This window comes from Coffea eugenioides, chromosome 9 (genome assembly GCF_003713205.1).
Source record: "Coffea eugenioides isolate CCC68of chromosome 9, Ceug_1.0, whole genome shotgun sequence".
In the NCBI taxonomy this organism is placed as follows: domain Eukaryota; kingdom Viridiplantae; phylum Streptophyta; class Magnoliopsida; order Gentianales; family Rubiaceae; genus Coffea; species Coffea eugenioides.
Window position 1 is genome coordinate 6,966,173 of NC_040043.1, and position 18,353 is coordinate 6,984,525.

At 39.4% G+C, this 18,353-nt stretch overlaps 1 protein-coding gene and 1 long non-coding RNA gene across 2 annotated transcripts in view; both read right to left on the bottom strand.

The window, feature by feature from the left end:
* Positions 1–12,606, bottom strand: part of LOC113782086 (probable splicing factor 3A subunit 1) — a 17,586-nt gene extending 4,980 nt beyond the window's left edge. The window contains exons 1-2 of the mRNA XM_027327998.1: positions 12,599–12,606; positions 6–1,863 (exon numbers count right to left, since the gene is read on the bottom strand). Of these exons, the coding sequence (XP_027183799.1) occupies positions 6–1,852 (1,847 nt within the window). The 5' untranslated portion in view covers positions 1,853–1,863; positions 12,599–12,606. The remainder of the gene's footprint in view (positions 1–5; positions 1,864–12,598) is intronic.
* A 948-nt stretch (positions 12,607–13,554) lies between these two features.
* On the bottom strand, positions 13,555–14,422 carry LOC113782963. Its single transcript, XR_003469872.1, has 3 exons — positions 14,338–14,422; positions 14,047–14,106; positions 13,555–13,681 (listed from the first exon to the last, which is right to left on the bottom strand). It is a non-coding gene; the product is annotated as an uncharacterized LOC113782963 (long non-coding RNA).
* Between the last annotated feature and the right edge of the window lie 3,931 nt (positions 14,423–18,353).

An 18,353-nucleotide genomic window follows, 5' to 3' on the forward strand; every position in this document is an offset into this window, starting at 1 on the left:
TTGACATCGGATGAGGTGCAGGTCTAGGCAGAACACCGACGACTGGAGGCCTAGGTGGAGGTGGAGCCAAAACACCGGGACCAGTTGGGGTTGAATACTGAACAGTATTAGGAGGCCTAGGGATATTCAAGGCAAGTCCAGGAGGTGGAGGAAGAGGTCTAATTGATGGCATGCCAGGTCTGGGAGGAGGAGGAGCTGCAGGACCTGGAAGATTTCTCATATCACTGTTGCCTGCTTCATTTAGATCTTCTCCACCAGCATTCTGAGACATGGCCTGACTTGCTGTACGACCAATACTTCCTGTATGCCCATCCCAAATGACTTGCTTTGGTTGATCATCTTTTTTCTTCTCGATCTCTGCCTTAACAGCATTAGAGACTTCCTCCTCAGTAGTACCAAAAATATCAGGACGGGTTCGAGCAAGTCCAACAATATTTTTTGTGATCTCATCATCAGGAGCAAGAGTTGTATCCCTAATTTTTGCAAACATCCTCTCCTTCTGCTCCTTGTACTTTGGATCAATTAAAGAGATCCTGATATGTTCAGACATCTCATTGTCAGGAATCAGCTCACCAGTTATTGGAGACACAACAAATTTAGTTGGATCTCTTTCAGCAGGTAACCTCTCCTCAGGTCTCTTCCAATTCTTTACTATCCTCATAGGTGGTTCTGCTTCATCTATTGTAACCTTAGCTTCATTATTCTTCAGGTCCCCATTCTCTTCGAGACTAGCTGCCCTCATGCCCTCCTCAACAAGTTGCACCTCCTCTTCATCCATTTCCATTTCTACTTCCTTTCCAGGCTCAATGATCTCCTCTTCTTCCATACCCGTCATCTTGCTTCTTCGTATAACCTCCTCCAGGGTCATAGGAGGGGGCAAATCTTCATCCTCATCATCTGCAAAGTCTATGGTCTCTACTACAACAAAGTCATGCCAATCAATCATGGCCATATGTAATCGCTCCTGTTCTATCTCATCTTCAGCTTTCTGCCTAGCCTGCTCCTGCGACCGTTCCCACTCCAAGCGATGAAGGCATCTTTCAAGCACCGTAGTCATGTCAGTTACACTCTTTCTCAACTTATCTGTTAACGCTTTTGGAGGCATCAATACTTTCGAATAAGCATCCGCAAGAGATGTAAAAAACATAAACATGCTATGGGTTGGTTTTAGAAAAAGAAATTGAGGATTGTTAATCTCCCTACTGGTCAATCCAGTCAAAAATGATTTCCCATTCCTTGCGACAAACTGGGCAGTAAGCTTAATTATGTCCAACTCCTCCCCTGTAATCCCTTCAGGGAGACGAACAGTGTACTGCTCTGCTTCAGGGGGTTCAAGAATTTTACGAACAGGCCTAAACTGCACCGACGGATCAGGCTTTGCAATCGCATCCTTGCCATCAGCAGCCGGGGCAGCAGCTGCAGACTCAGGAGCAGCTGAATCTGCCAGTTGCAATGGCTGCAGAGCAGAAACCTGATTTTGTGCACGAGCTTCAGATAAACGATGCTGATAGTATGCATGGTATGGATCAGAGGCATTCAAAAAGTTAAATTTTGGATTCCCAGCATTGCTAGCGATAATCCTCTTTTCAAACTCAGGACCATTCTTGGCCACAAACTGAGATGTCTTGTCAACAATGTTTCTGATATCTGGAGGAGGATAAATAATACCAATAGTTCTCGTATGAGTCGCAACCGAAATAGGAGCTGAGTTGGATTTGTCAGCTTTGCTCAGATCCTCTTGACTTCCATTCTGTTTCTCGTCTTCTTCAGTTATCTGAGCTAGTGGTAAAGGCCCAAGATTACCATCAGAAGGGGGTGCAGGTAAAGGCAATATCGGCAAATTGCCCAACATTTCCAGATGGTCTGCAAAAAGTTCACAAAAAAGTTAAAAACAAACCAACAAAAAACACATGCAGCACACTATTTTTACTTCCTAGCATATCATGCTCTGATAACTCATGACTTCATGAAGCTTTATCACGATGAAGACCTCAAAAATGAGCACAACTACAAGAGACGGGTATTACCCCCTTAAAGATCATAAACTAGGTATGAGTTCATGCCTACTTCAGACCATCCACAAACTTTTCAATTCACTCAAGACAAACATTCACAAACATATTTCATCACATATGTTCACATACATCAAGTGGAATCACTACATAATCCCAAGTACAAGCAAAATAAACTAACGAATAAAAAATGTTAGAAAGCCACCTTTTCTTAAAATGAAAATAAATAAATTACAGTAACAGAACAACCAACTTCAGAATAAACTAATCACAATGAAATTCATTAGAGCATCAAGATTCAGATTTCAGCAAAAACAACACCAACTAAAATAAGCAAGGAGAACTCATCACTAACCAAACAGAAAATATCCCCCAACCACCAAGGAATAATAAGAAACTTTCTCAGCATAAAGAGAGAGTAAAGAGGTCACTACAAGCTGCAGATTCAGAATTGTCGATAGGGGAACTAGAGTTACGGATTTGGAATTTCATTTTTTTATTCTCGCTCTCTTAGACTTTCACTCTTGCTGACTCTACATTATGTTTCACATAAAAACTCAACAAAACCCAAAGGAAAAAGAAATGGGTGGGTTGGGGCATTCCAGGTTCTGATACTACTTCCTATTCTTCCTTTTCAGGGTCCGCTACCCAGCCCTAAAACTTTTTCAGGATGCAATATCCTTCAAGTGGAGTTCTTTTAATAATTGTCCCAAAAAATTCTTACTACTTAATCAAGTTGGAGAAGGAGGTTTACAAGTTAAACTTTTTTTAGTCATTTTTTAGCGTTACTTTTTCCTTCACTAGAAAGGTTAAACAGTAGCATTTGAAAATAAGAATGTTAGCCCCCACTTCGTATTGATTAATCAAAAGCTTACCTCTTCAATTTATTCATCTTCATTTTATTTCTTATCTATTTATAATACACAACAAACACCACTAATATACACCATAAATGGCATACAGAAATAACAATAAAAAGGTTAATTACAACATTCACTCCAAAACTATTATTAATTTGTACTTTCTCACTTATAATATCAAGTCAGCACTTTACAACTAACAATTTGTGCATTAATGGCAAACAAGTAGGATGGCCGGGTTTTAAAGAATTCCAAGATACAGAAACAGACACAAGAAATCCAACGTTGGTCAAAGAACTAATGAGTGAGACAATATAAAGCCTATTTTAGTACCCGCCTCCTGTTTTACAAATTCTACCCATATTAACATCCACCCACTTACACTCTCTACCTCTCTTTCCTAGTTCCCACCATCCCAAATACCTTGAGGTACTTGGATTTACAAGTTTTTAAAATCATTGAAGGTACTTGGATGCATGTTTTTAAACTCAATTCTGATATTAAAACAAAATAGTTTGGTGTCTGGTTAACTCAAACAATCCAGTAGGTCTGGTTCAAAGACTAGGAAATAAGTACAAGCTTTTCCATCATATGTTCCAGTTCGAGTTAAGATACAATTGCACTTGGGCTTTCTAACGGTTGTATTTTTTTAAAATGGAAAATAAGTAAATCCAAGATGGTTGCCTCTCAAAGTCCTTTGTCCTATCCCAAATCCAAGTGGATAGCCCAAGAAATGGAATCCACTACGAGATACAACAACACCAGACAGTACCCCAAGAGCCGAAACAAATGACAATTATCAGACCAGGCAAATCAGTTGCAGGACATGACCCAATACACTGGCTCCAGGAACACAGAAGCAATTCAATCAAATCGACTCAGTGAAATCGCAAGCCTCAAAATCCCACCAACATCAAGAAATCAGAATCAGGGACCACTAAATTAATAAGAAAAACCTGGCACCAGGGAGGTTGGGTTGGACTAGAGGCGGTGCGCGGGCAAGGGGGCAACGAGCTGTGCGTCACGAGTGGCGCAGGCTGAGTGTTGCGCGAGGTGGTGCGCTGTTTGAGGCTTGTGGGCCGCGGCTGCTGGTGGCGCGGCTTCGGTGGTCGCCCGTTGGAGAGCTGCGGCGGAGCTGGCTGGAGGGTCGCGCGTAACTGTGGGCTGCAGGTGGCGGCGGCGTCTGGTGGTGGGCTGGAGAGAGACGCTGAGAGCTGGTGGCGCGGCTATGGCCGCGCGGCTGTCGAGGTGCGGCGGTGGCGCAGGCAGCCTGACAGGCAGCGGCGTGCTGGGCTGTTGTCGCTGCGGCGTGCTGGTCAGCGGCGGCGCGCGAAGGGCGGGTGACGGTGGTCGCGGAGCTCGGTCAGGCGGCGCGCGTTGGTGGCCTGGGGCGCAGTGGAGCTTGGAGGCGGCGGCGGCTCTGGTTGAAGAAACGAAAAGGGGAAAAGGGGAAGAGGGGAAAGTAGCGGGGAAGAAGAGAGAAAGAAAGAAGAAGAAAGAAAGAAAGAAGGAAAGAAGGAAAGAAAAAAAAAGAAGAAAAAAAATGGGAAATTTTTTTTTTTTTTTCAAAAACTATCTGAACGTAGATCTGAAATCTGAAATTATTTTTTTTAAAGTAATAATAATAAACAATAATAATAATAATTAATATTTTTGTTTTTTTTTGATAAAAAACATGGTTTAGGTCGTCCAATACCGCGCGGGCACGCCAAGATTGGTTTTCGTCCTCTGGTCTCAGAAAACACAAATACCGCACGCCAAGATTTCACTTCCTGGTCACAGTGGAGGAGATATTAGCCTTGATACTACCCAATGGAGAAACGACAAAACGAAAGAAATAAACAACTAAAACCAATAAAATCAATATTCGGGTTGCCTCCCAAACGAGCGCCTTTCTTTAATGTCTTTGGCTAGACATAACCTATAATTTGCTCAAAATAAGCAAATCAGGTCTTCCACATGCATCGTCTCCATCCGTTCAACTGGAACCCCTTCATAATACGACTTAAGACGATGGTCATTCACCACAAATTTCTTCTCTGTCCTTAGACTCTGGATCTCCACTGCACCATAATCAAAGACATTAGTTACCACAAAGGGACCGATCCAACGAGAACGTAACTTACCCGGAAATAACTTCAATTTTGAGTGGTACAGTAGAACTTTTTGCCCACATTCGAACGTCTTCCTAGAGACTTGCTGGTCATGAAAAATCTTGTTTTTCTCCTTATAAATCACAGCATTCTCGTAGGCTTCATTACGAATCTCCTCCAATTCTTGTAATTGCAACTTCATTTGAATTCCTCCCTCTTCAATATCCATATTGCATCGCTTAACTGCCCAAAATGCTTTATGCTCGAACTCAACTGGAAGATGGCAAGGCTTACCAAATACCAACCTATAGGGAGACATCCCTATAGGTGTCTTGTAAGCGGTCCTGTATGCCCACAAAGCATCTTCCAACCTTGAGCTCCAGTCCTTCCTATCAGGGCGGACCATCTTTTCCAAAATGGACTTTATTTCCCTATTCGAGACTTCAGCCTGGCCATTGGTCTGTGGATGGTAGGAAGTGGAAACCTTATGTAGAACGCCATACCTCCTAAAAAGTGTAACAATCGTCTTGTTGCAAAAATGGGTACCCCGATCACTCACAATCGCTCGCGGTTATCCCCAAAGCGAACAAAGATGTTCGACTTGACGGAATTCTGCAACTACTTTGGGAATTCATGTACGGTGGCTTTTGCTTCCACCCACTTCGAGACATAATCCACGGCAAAGGCAATTATATACAAAAAACCAAAAAGACGAAGGAAAAAGGGCCATTTAAAGTCAATTACCCCACACTGTCAAAAAATCTCAACAAAAAATCATTGGGGTATGGGTTCATTTTTGATCTCTACGAAGAAAATTTACCTACTCGTTGACCTTATCAACCATACTTACAAAATAAGGTAGGCAATCCCTTAAAAAGGGTAGGCCAAAAAAATCCACTTTCCAACACTTTTCTAGCAGTCCGTTTAGGTCCAAAATGACCCCCACATGCAAAAGAGTGACAGAAAGTCAATATAGATTGGAATTCACCTTCACTTACACATCGCCTCATTATTTGGTCAGCACCTTGTTTCCACAGATAGGGATCATCCCAGACATAGTACTTTGCATCGCTTTTTAGTTTGTCCCTTTTTGCCTTGGGCCAACCTGCGGGCAATTTGTCAGTAACTAAATAATTCACAATATCTGCAAACCAAGGAGGGGATGAATTGATAGAAAGTAAATGCTCTTCAGGAAAAGACTCCCTTAATGGTAATTCTTCCTCCGCTACCAGTATTCGACTTAGGTGGTCAGCTACTAGATTTTCCGCTCCTTTTTTATCTCTGATTTCCAAGTCAAATTCCTGCAGGAGCAATATCCATCTTATCAAGCGGGGTTTAGCGTCCTTCTTGGTCAGTAGGTACCTCAAATCTGCATGGTCAGAATACACAATTACTTTAGCACCTAACAAATAAGGTCTAAACTTTTCTAAAGCAAAAATAACAGCTAAGAGTTCTTTCTCCGTAGTAGAGTAATTGAGTTGGGCGCCATTTAAAGCTCTAGAGGCATAATATATTGCGTGCGCCGCTTTCTCCACCCTTTGTCCCAAGACTGCTCCCACGGAGTAGTCGCTGGCATCACACATAATTTCGAATGGGCGATTCCAATCAGGAGGTTGGATGATAGGTGGAGAAGTGAGTAATTTCTTCAACTTCTCGAACGCTTCTTTGCACTCCTCGTTGAATTCAAAACTGACATCCTTTTGCAAAAGCCTAAAAAGTGGTGCCCCGATCTTTGAGAAATCCTTGATAAATCTACGATAGAAACCTGCATGTCCTAGAAAAGAACGAACTTCCCGTACAGTTACGGGGTAAGGTAAAGCAGATATCACATCTATTTTAGCTTTATCAACTTCAATTCCTCTAGATGACACTACATGTCCTAGAACTATCCCGTGCTCAACCATGAAGTGACATTTTTCCTAATTGAGCACTAGGTTAGTCTCGATGCATCTCTTTAAAATTAATGTCAGGTTATCTAAGCAATCATCAAAACTATCACCATAGACACTGAAGTCATCCATGAATACCTCAATTATTCTCTCCACATACTCAGAAAAAATGCTAATCATGCACCTCTGGAATGTTGCAGGGGCATTGTACAATCCAAAGGGCATCCTTCGATAGGCGAAAGTGCCAAAGGGGCAAGTGAAAGTTATTTTCTCTTGATCCTCTGGCGCAATTGCTATCTGAAAATAACCAGAGAAACCATCTAAAAAACAATAATAGGCATGCCAAGCTAACCTTTCAACCATTTGATCGATGAATGGAAGGGGAAAATGATCCTTCTTGGTCACTGCGTTCAATTTACGGTAATCGATGCACTGGCGCCAACCCGTAGGCTTTCGAATTGGAACAAGGTCCCCTTCATGATTTTCTTCCGCAGTTACCCCTGCTTTCTTTGGCACCACTTGGACCGGACTCACCCATGGGCTATCTGAGATAGAGAAAATAATTCCTACGTCCAGAAGCTTGATTACCTCTTTCTTGACCACTTCCATCATGATGGGGTTCAATCTCCTTTGTGGTTGTCTTATCGGCCTAGCATCCTCTTCCAGGCGAATTCGATGCATGCACACGAACGGGCTTATACCCTTGATGTCCGCAATTGTCCAACCTATAGCTTCCTTATGCTCCCTTAAAACCCGCAGCAGCTTGTCCTCCTCCGTGGGTGATAATTTGGATGAGATTATCACTGGTAAAGTCTCTTTTTCACCTAGAAAGACATACTTTAAATGCTCGGGCAGGGGTTTCAGCTCCACTTCAGGTGCCTGCACGATAGAAGGTAATAGCTTTAGGTGTGGTTCAGGCACAAATATAGGAGCAACATCATACCTTAGAGGACTTTGGCCAAGTGAATGCAAGGCTCCAACCATTCTTTGCAAACTGATGCCTAACTCCATTTCACAGGTTGCTTCTAGATCCAAATGTTTGGTGATTGCTACCTCCAATTCATTCCTGCCATTAATCTCAAATACTTCTTGCACCAAAGGGTCAATTATACTCACAGCAAAAACAGCATTAGAATGACACGGATATTTCATGGCCTCAAATATACTGAAATGAACTATTTCTCCATCAAATTCCATCGTTAGGGTGCCCTTACTAACATCAATTTTTGTAAGAGCCGTGCTCAAGAAGGGCCTCCCCAACAAAATTGGTGATGGATTTGGAGAACGTTCATCACCCATATCAAGAATATAAAAATCAGCAGGGAACACTAAATTGTTCACTTGTACTAACACATCTTCTATCACCCCATCAGGATAAGCATTAGTCCTATCAGCCAATTGAATTATAATGCCAGTTTCTTTTAAGGGGCCCAAATTCAGAGAAGCATATATAGCCTTGGGCATCACATTTATAGAGGCTCCTAAGTCTAACATGGCATTCCTAATGCTAGTGTTCCCTATTTTACAAGGAATAGTGAACATACCCGGGTCTCCGCACTTTGGTGGAAGTTTTCTTTGAAGCACTGCAGATACGTTCTCTCCCACGATTATCCTTTCATCTCCCCTCAATTTCTTCCTATTGATGCATAGGTCCTTCAAAAATTTGGCATACCGGGGTACTTGCTTAATTGCGTCAAGTAAAGGGATATTTATCTCCACCTTCCTAAACATCTCCAAAATTTCCTTTTCCTTGTCTTGCTTTTTAGGCCTTTCCAACCTGCTAGGAAAAGGTGGTGGGTTAGGCTTAACTGGACCCACTGGGTTACGTAGTACCTCTTCATTTGTGCCAGGAGTTCCTTCTTCCTCAAGCTCCTTCTCAATACGGTCCTCATTCTTGTCCTTCGGAGCCACTGGTGCTGGACCTTCAACCTCTTTCCCACTCCTGAGGGTCATTGCACTTACATTCTTGGGATTCACCTCAGGTTGGGATGGAAGTTTTCCCTTCCCCTGGGAGTCTAGTCGGTTGACAATTGAGGCTAATTGACTCATCTGATTTTCCAAATTTTGCATACGTGCTTTCATCTCTTGATTGTTGGCCTCAGTGTCCTGTTGAAATTTCATAGTATTAGAGGCTATGGTTTTAACCATGTCTTCTAGGGACATACCTGAGGTAGAGGAGGGTTGATTCCTTGTTTGATATTGTTGCTGGAAGCCCTGCTGTCTATTGGGGATGAAATTTTGTTGCTTATTTCCCCCATAGCTTAGATTTGGATGATCCCTCCAACCCGGATTGTATGAGTTGGAATAGGGGTCATACTGTCTACGTGGCATGGGCATGTTACCAGCCATATTTGCTTGCTCAATTCCCTCTTCATGTAACTGTGGGCACGAGTCAGTGGTATGACCAATATTCGTGCAAATCCCACACACTTTGGCCTGCTGTGCATTTCCTACAGCTATCTGTCGAACAAATGAGGTTAATTCCGATAACTGCTGTTCAATGGAAGATGAACTTACCTCATTGACCTTTCTCGTAGGAACATCTGCTCTCGTACCAAACTGCTGGCAATTCTCTGCCATTCGCTCGATTAAGTCCCATGCCTCCTGGGTAGTCTTATTCACCAGTGCACCACCACTTGCTGCATCAATGATATTTCTATCGTTCATCAGTAATCCCTCGTAGAAGTACTGAATCAGCAGTTGATCACTTATTTGGTGATGCGGGCATCGGGTACGCAGCCTGGTGAACCTCTCCCAATATTCGTATAAGGATTCTCCGTGAAATTGCTTGATGCCACATATTTCTTTTCGCAAACTAGCAGCTCTGGATGCAGGGAAATATTTTTCAAAAAATTTTTTCTGCATCTCTGGCCACGTGGTGATAATGCCTGCAGGTAGACAGTATAACCAGTCCTTTGCCGAATCCTTGAGAGAGAAAGGGAAGGCCCTTAATTTAATTTGTTCATCAGTTACTCCCGAAGGTTTCATACTCGAACACACCACATCAAATTCCTGCATGTGTTTGTGGGGTTCCTCTCCTGGCAGACCATGAAAAACAGGCAACAAATGTATTAAACCAGGTTTTAATTCAAAAGCTGCATTCTCACTAAGGCGAGGAAAAGTTATGCAAAGAGGTTGTTGGGTCAAGTTTGGAGCAGCCAACTCCCTTAATGTTTGTGTGTTTGCCATGTCGACGCTCTCTTGGCAAAAATCACTTGAAGTGTCACCAAACGAATCTGCTGGTTCAACTTCGGGCTCAGGTCTCTGAGATGTAGCCCTGGAGTGCTCCTCTCTGAGCTGTCTGGTTTCTTTCCTTGTTCTACGCGCGATTTTCTCTACTTCAGGGTCAAAAATCAATTCACCTGCACGAGAGGACCTAGGCATACACTAGAAAAGTACCAAAAAATTAGAGCAAAAAATGAAAATTAAAAAGAAACAAATAATAACGCCAGTCCCCGGCAACGGCGCCAAAAATTGACAGGTCGTCAACCTGTGCAATAATAATAATAATAATGTAGAACCTAGCTACCACTAAGAGCTGTCAATAATTAATCCTAGGTACTGGAGCAGGGACTCTAGGTGTGCAATGGGTTACTTGATTCACCCTGTTCCCGAAGAGTTTGCTGAATCCGATATACCAGAATTAATTAGTTGGCAAAAATAGTAGACAGTGGCAAGTAAAGTCGTCTCCTCAGGGACTGGAGATATTTGTCTCTTCTTAAAGTCCAATTGATAAGGGGGGGGTTTTACCGGAATGAAACTAAAAATAATTAAACAATTCAACTAAAAATAAATAATTAACTAGCACGAATATAGCAGGAATTAAATCAAGAATAAATAAATTCTAGCCAAGGATGCAACTATTCAGGCACAGTCCATTTATCCGATCATTGATGCAGGAGAGGTTCACTTAATTTATTAATAGGCTAGTTATAGTCTGACGACCAATTTTTCCTTAAATTATTGATAACCAAGGTACGACCGTTGATTACCCCTAATCAGCAAATACTCCTAGGTACGACCATAGGAATTTATTTTCCAATTGCATTAATAACTAGAAAAACCTAGCCCTAATCAATAGCACGCTACGAGGGTTATTTAAATTAGATCGCACGTTCCCCTAATGTGTAAACACACCAGTTGCCACTAATATTAATCAATCAAACAATTACGGATTTAATTGACTAAATTGGCACGAGATTAATAAATCACATTGAACATCGGGCCCTTGACATCCAATTAATAAAATAATCTCATAAAAATTCAAGCAGACAACGTGCAAATATTAATAAATAAAGAAACACGTGAAAACTAATTAGATCTCACAGATTTTCGGGACTGCGCCGTCGAGTTGACCCTTGACTAGATGGAAGGCTTAGCCACGCCGCATAATTAAATCACCACACGAATTAATAAATTGCAAAGGCATTGCGTTTTCTATTAGGAAGCAAGGAATAAAAGGTGTTTTTCCCGTTGGGGAATATTGTCGAACACCTGGCGTGTGTCAGAGGCCAGTCAGGAGAAGAAAAGAAAAAACTAAAGACTAGACTAAAAACTAAACTAAAAGATAAACTAAAACTAGAGATATCTTCCTTCCCTACGTTATCCCTATTTAAGAGACAAAAGAAAGATAGACTAAAGCTATCTAGGTGGTCCCCACACATGTGGACAAAGCCTCCAAAGTGCTTCTTCTCCCAAGTCTCTTTTCTGTAGCTTTCTTTGAAGAGCCCAAATGACTTATAGCTTTGTGGTCCCCACCAATCCAAGGGCCCAAGGATTGAAGCCCTTAGAAGTCTCCATATTCTCCATAAAGTCCCTCCTTTTTAGTAGTTTTCTGTTTCATTCCTGAAATTAAGTCCACAAACCAAATATAAGTAGATATCCGCAATTAACACAATATTTGGCAGGGATAAAAGGGGAAATTACTAATAAAATTACTAACAAATGACGCCCTATCAATAGCCTCTCTACGAGTTTTTCTTTAACTATTTTGTTTGCTGAAATCAAAAGGAGGGAGGGAATCCATTTAACAATGAAAAACTAGGGAGAAGGTGGAATCCTTTGGGAAATTGACATTTTTTCCCTAAAACATGAGCACAATTACAAGAGAAGGGGTATCACCCCCAATGAAGATCATGAACTAGAGTACACTTTCCAGCCCATTTCAGACGATCCACAAACTTTTCAAGTCCCTCAAGACAAACATTCACACACATTTCCGCCTCATATGTCCACATATCAACTCGTATCACTACAAAATCCTAATCACAAGCAAAATGAATAAACAAAGTCTAACATGTTAGAAAGCTGGCTATGCTGAAAACGAGAACAAATATTATCGTAACAAAGTAACCAACTTCAGAAAAGAACAATCACGATGAAATTCACCCGTCTAGACGAAGAACAGAGCCCATTAAGATTCAGACTTCAAAGAAAAAAAAATCACCAAATCAGCAAGCAAGAATAACTCGTCGCTAGCCAAACACAAAAAATCCCAAACCCCAACGAGTATGCCCAAAAAAATGAAAAAAGAATTCAGCATAAAAATAGAGTAAAGAGGTAATTACAAACTGAAAGCCAGCTACTTCTTAGCAAAATTCACCAACTTTACCTGAATTTTACAGAACCCCAACCAAAAAGGGGAAACTTCTACGTTTATAGGGTTTATTCATCACAGAACTTCAAAACGAAAAACAAAAATAAGAAGAAAGAAATGGAAATGATTAAAGCGAAGAAGGACTGACCAGAGAGATTTGAGCTCACTAATTGAAAACAGTATATTGAGAAATTAGGGTTAGGGATTCGGAATTTCTTCTCTTTATTCTCTCTTGCTCTGACTCCCACTATCGCCGACTCTATGCTTCGTTTTGAGATGGTAAAATCTAAACGAAAGGGAAAATGGGTGGGCCGGGGTTTACCGGCTTCTGGAACATCTGTTATTACTTCCTAATTGCTTAACTCTTTTTTTTTTAATTATAAGTAGAAAGTCTTGAATCCAAGTACCTTCAATGATTTTAAAAACTTGTAAATCCAAGTACCTCAAAGTATTTGGGATGGTGGGAACTGGGAAAGAGAGGTAGAGAGTGTAAGTGGGTGCATATTAATATGGGTAGAATTTGTAAAACAGGAGGCAGTACTAAAATAGGCTTTATATTGTCTCACTCATTAGTTCTTTGACCAACGTTGGATTTCTTGGGTCTGTTTCTGTATCTTGGAATTCTTTAAAACCCGGCCATCCTACTTGTTTGCCATTAATGCACAAATTGTTAGTTGTAAAGTGCTGAATTGATTTTATAAGTGAGAAAGTACAAATTAATAATAGTTTTGGATCCCAGTTCTCAAGGACAATTTTTACAAGGTTATTCTTGCATGTTATAACAGGCAAGCTTTAGATCCAATGGAGAAGTCACTAAATTAATTGATCACAATCATCTCATTTACTGGGTGTCAAATTAATCCAAAGAATAGTTTTTGTCCCAGAAGACTTTAGTTTTGGAGGACTGAACCTTAGTTCCCCGTTTGCTCCAAATCAAATGACTAAACAAGCTAATGAATCAATATGCCCATAAGAATGACCACAAGACAACCACCAAAGGATGAACAAAGTTCAATTACTAAATTGGCATACGATAAAGATCTCAAGAACGACAACAATATTTCGTGAAAAATTCATAGAATATTTTAGCAATTGACCCTAAAAGAAGTAGATACAACTAACAAAATGAGCTCAATGAACCTAATGAGCTCCAAAACCAAGTCTTTCTACACCAAAAAATATTCTCATGCTTCTGAAGTAGAAAAGTTTCTACACAGGAAAGCATTCTCCCCTGCATCATCAAACAAGGAACTTCAACAATACCTAATTATGTCAACACTAATCTTCAAAAACCTTAATAATATGTTAACATTGAACAAAATACTCAATTTAATATCTAAATTAAATAAAGTAACCTTGGAATTACTGAATTAGCTAATTTTAGTAGAACATCTCCCCTTTAACTTCTTATTTTCCCTTTTTTTCCCTTTGGTATCTTTAGGAAAGATAGAAACCCAATCAGGGCCAATGTGGAATCTTGTCAACCCTAAACCCTTCTAAAACCAACAAAATCAACCCACAATTTCGACAACCCAAAAAAAATGCTGAAAATCAATCTATTCAACAAAAAAAATCCCAAAAAATTGTAGAATTTACCTGGTGAAGATTAGGGCTAAAACTGAAAAAGGGACTTGCTTGCCGGGATTCTCTGTCAACCTGCAAACAATCAAACCAATGAATCAATCAATTTTCCTGTTAAACTCCAAGAAATAAATCAACAAAAATCCCAGTAAAAATTGAAGCTTTTTCTCGCCGGAATCTGTAAAATTCCGGGATTACCAAGAAGACCCAGTTGACGGCCGACTTAGAAGAGACCGACGAGACAGCAAATACAAGAAACCATTAAGTAATCTTGGAGTATATGTATATTAGCAGTAGTAAATATACCTGAACGGAGATCGCGGACTTGAAAAGCAGAGTAGGTGCCTAGCTTTGGGTTGGGATGGGGCTTATAAGTTACGGGGCAAATCGCCAATTTAATCCCTAAATTTTTTCACTTAAATCAATTTCGTTCTTTATAATTTTTTTTCACCAATTTAGTCCTCGAACAATTTTATCAGATTTAATGTAAGATTTATTGGGCGACGTCATCACATTTTATGTATTTCATATGGTGGGCCAAGGGTATAATTGGAATGACAAGTTACACTGTCTAATTATAGGGATTATAACTGAAACTTTTAGATGATTAAAGACAAAAACCTCTGAAAATTGAGATTTCCCAAATTTAGAGAGGCAATTTAGAGAGATTCCTCCGGCTATCCTGTTTCTAAAACCTTTAGCCTCTGCAAAACTCCAATCCAATGTCAAGCAACAATGGCTTCAAGCCCAGCCAAACTAGTTCGCAAATCTCCCTTGCTGTATCGTTTTGTACAGTTTTCTCGCAAACCCACTTCACATTTTAGGTGTGCCCCCAAAATTCCACCTTTCTCCACTTCTATAAGCAGTAGGGGCTTCAGCTTCAGAAGCTGCTATCACTCAATTTCTTTAACCTCAACTCCTGTGTATAAAGAATTGGGTTACTCTAAAATTGGTTTTAGACAACTGGGTTCTGATCATTTTCGCCTATTTGCTGTATCTAATGGTGGCTCCGGCGGGGGAGGTAGTGGGAATAGTGGTTCAGGTGGCGGAAATTCTGGTGACGGTGGTAGTGGTGCTGCCACCATGGATCACAACTAGAGAACCAGAAATAAAAGTGGTTACAAGCTTGATTGGCATCGCGAAAGCGTTGAGCTTGAAGGGTAGCGGCGTGTTTGGAGACCAAAGCCTAGATCACCAAAGTCTTGATTTCCCCAGCAGAGTAGGGATAACCCTTCCGGGCATCGGAGTTGAGCAGTGTGGCGGTGGACTCCTTGACCAGCCCAGCAAAAGCGTTGCCCAAGTTGTCGCTTCTGGATGCTGCTTCTAAAAGCGTCAGATCGTACCTGAATCTCTCAAAGGCCCTGGAACCAAATACATTTGATACAGTAGACATCTGGGGAACCATTTTCGGCCACGACTCTGCTCTGCTGCTCCATAAGGATCCAAAATATTACCTTGGTTGGGTTTCTCTTCAGTGCTCTTCTCTCTCAATTTTCAGCGGTTTTTGTCTTTAATCATCTAAAAGTCTCGGTTATAATCCCTATAATTAGCCAGTCGAACTTGTCATTCCAATTATATGGCTGGCCCGCCATATGAAATACATAAAATATGGTGGCGTCGCCTAATAAGTCTACATTGAATCTGATAAAATTGTTTGAGAACTAAATTGGTGAAAAAAAATCATAGATGACGAAATTGGTTTAAGTGAAAAAGTTTAGAGATTAAATTGACGATTTGCCCTAAGTTATAATATGTAATGTTATCTCTTCAGCTGTCTTTCCGCCCAAGCTAAGGCAATATGCTTCAAAAATTTCAAGTTTTAATTTTTATTTATTTATTTACAAAAAATTTATATTTAAAATATGTTTGCTATTTTATTCAGACCCCTCATTTAGCTACATATTTTAAATCCCACCTATCTTTTATTTTTCACTTTCCAATGGAAATTTGAAATTTATTTAATGTCCATTTTTTCTTTGTTGTAGTTTGCTCGAGTATATATATATATATTTTATTTTTATTTTAATAGTAAAATTATATGTATATTTTTAATATTTTATTATTTATTAAAAAAATATTATTTTATTTATTTTTAAAAAATAAAATATTATTTTTTATTTTTTCGAGCTTGAGCTTTAAATTGGCAACTCGTCGAACTCGATTTGAAGTTCAAGTTTGATAAAACTAAGTCAAGGTTTGGCTCAATTAGGCCAAAGTTTGGCTTGACTCGACTCGTTTGTAGCCCTAACATTGATCTCCAGTTGAGTTCGAGCTGAAGAAGTCGAATTTAAGATCAAAGATATTGAGGTCGTTAACTCGCGAGCCCGCTCAATTTTATATATATTTTTATTCTAATAGTGATTTTACACCCACACACACGCATATATATTCCTAATATTTTATTATTTGTTAAGAAAAATTACTATTTTGTTCATTTTTTAAAATAAAATAATTATTTTTTATTTTTTTAAACTCGAGCTCGACTCGACTCGAATTTGAGATGAAGTTTGAGTTTGACTTTATATTGAAAGCTCGTCGAACTCAAGTTCGAGTCAAGTTTTGGTAAAATTAAGTCGTGACCCAACTCACTAGATCAAAACTCGATGCGATTCGATTCGTTTGCAAGTCTAATCCCCAACAATTTGTTTATTTCATATATATCACATCACAAAAAGTGCTACATTAATTATTTTAAATAATATTTCAAAAAATCTACTATCTAAACACACAAGAGTCTCGTGTAATTAGTAAGCAGTTTCTACTAATTTATTTCTGCAAGCCATGAATCTTATCACTATGAAGTTATGAATCTTATCATCTTTTTCAATGATACTCTAAACCCAGCTTGCATGCTTGTGTTATATATATATGACTAAAGTTGGGATTTTTATTTCAAATTTTTACAAGGTTATTCTTGCATTCTATTCTTTAAACTTCTAAAATTTCTTGGGTGCTAAAATCAGAAAACAGAAATGCTTGCCAAATCGTAATTGAGCAGACAATCAGAGGTAGTTAATGGCGGTTGGCGGTTACGTTTAGCAGACATATCTTTTAATTAGTTAACTGCTTATACACCTATTCAATAAGGATTGCATCCTGTGATAGTGCCTTAGACAGGTGCTTCAATTCTTTTAAATAGTAGGATTTCGACAGAATTAAATCACTTTTACTTTTCATTTGATAGTTCTTAGATTTTGTTGTATTCTAGTGGTAATTTGTCTAATATAAGCAAATAACACCTTAAGTAAAGTGCTTTCACGCCTCAAAGTCTCTACATTTGTCTAGTTTAGTTTTGTTATTTACTACAATTTTCCAACAGTTGGACGAGATGTATTTGTGGTGTAATTAAGGATCATGTCGACATCTTTTATGGTGACACTGAAGAAGCCATTCACATCTGTTATAGTTACCGGAGCGACAAAATTTGTAGTACCAAGATTGCAAGTGGCTGAGACTTTGGCTCCAATTAGAGGAGGAGAAAGGCCAGCAGGTAAATGATTCCCCGTATTGGTGCAGTGTAATCGACCAGAAACCCTCATCCCTGACACAACTATATATTGACGTTGGCTGTAGCAGAAGCCATGAAAGCAAAGAGGATAGCGAGGCAAAGAAAGACATGACAGAAAGAATGATCACGATGAGAAGCCATTGAGGAAAGCGCTGTCTTTTTTTTTTTTTGGGAAGGAGGAGAAGTTAGAGAAAAGGAGGAGAGTTATATAGAAGAAAATATCGTTCACCACTAATGTTTAATACATACACCAGTGGTAGCGTTTTTTTTTTTTTTTTTTTTTTTTTAAATGTAAGTGAAAAATTTCGAACCTCTATCAGATACACTACCAATCCCACCCCTACTGGTGAAAATGTTTTGATATTTTTATTATACCCTTAATTGTAAGGCCTAAGTCGTCCTAACCTCTTAGGTTAAAAAATAAAAAATAAAAATAAAAAAATACCATATTTGAATTTGAACTATTATCCCCAACAATTGCACGTTAATCTCGATACTGCTAAATTAACAACCATACGTTATTTAAATTTTTCTAATCATCCTTGTAAGTGACATGTGATCCTAGAGGCCTGATTTGACCGAGGGAAGTGACTAGAATTAAAACCATCCAACATTTTTTCTGTCCAATAACTTCTCCAATCATTCATTCCTAGTCCTCCACCATTTGTAAACAAATTCATTATTCATTAAACAAGTAAAAACTAATTATAAGTTACCATCCATTCACATAGACATATCTATATATTCATTAGGAAAATACAAAATCAATTTTCATAAAAACAATTTTACAAATATACGATATTTAAGATTTGAT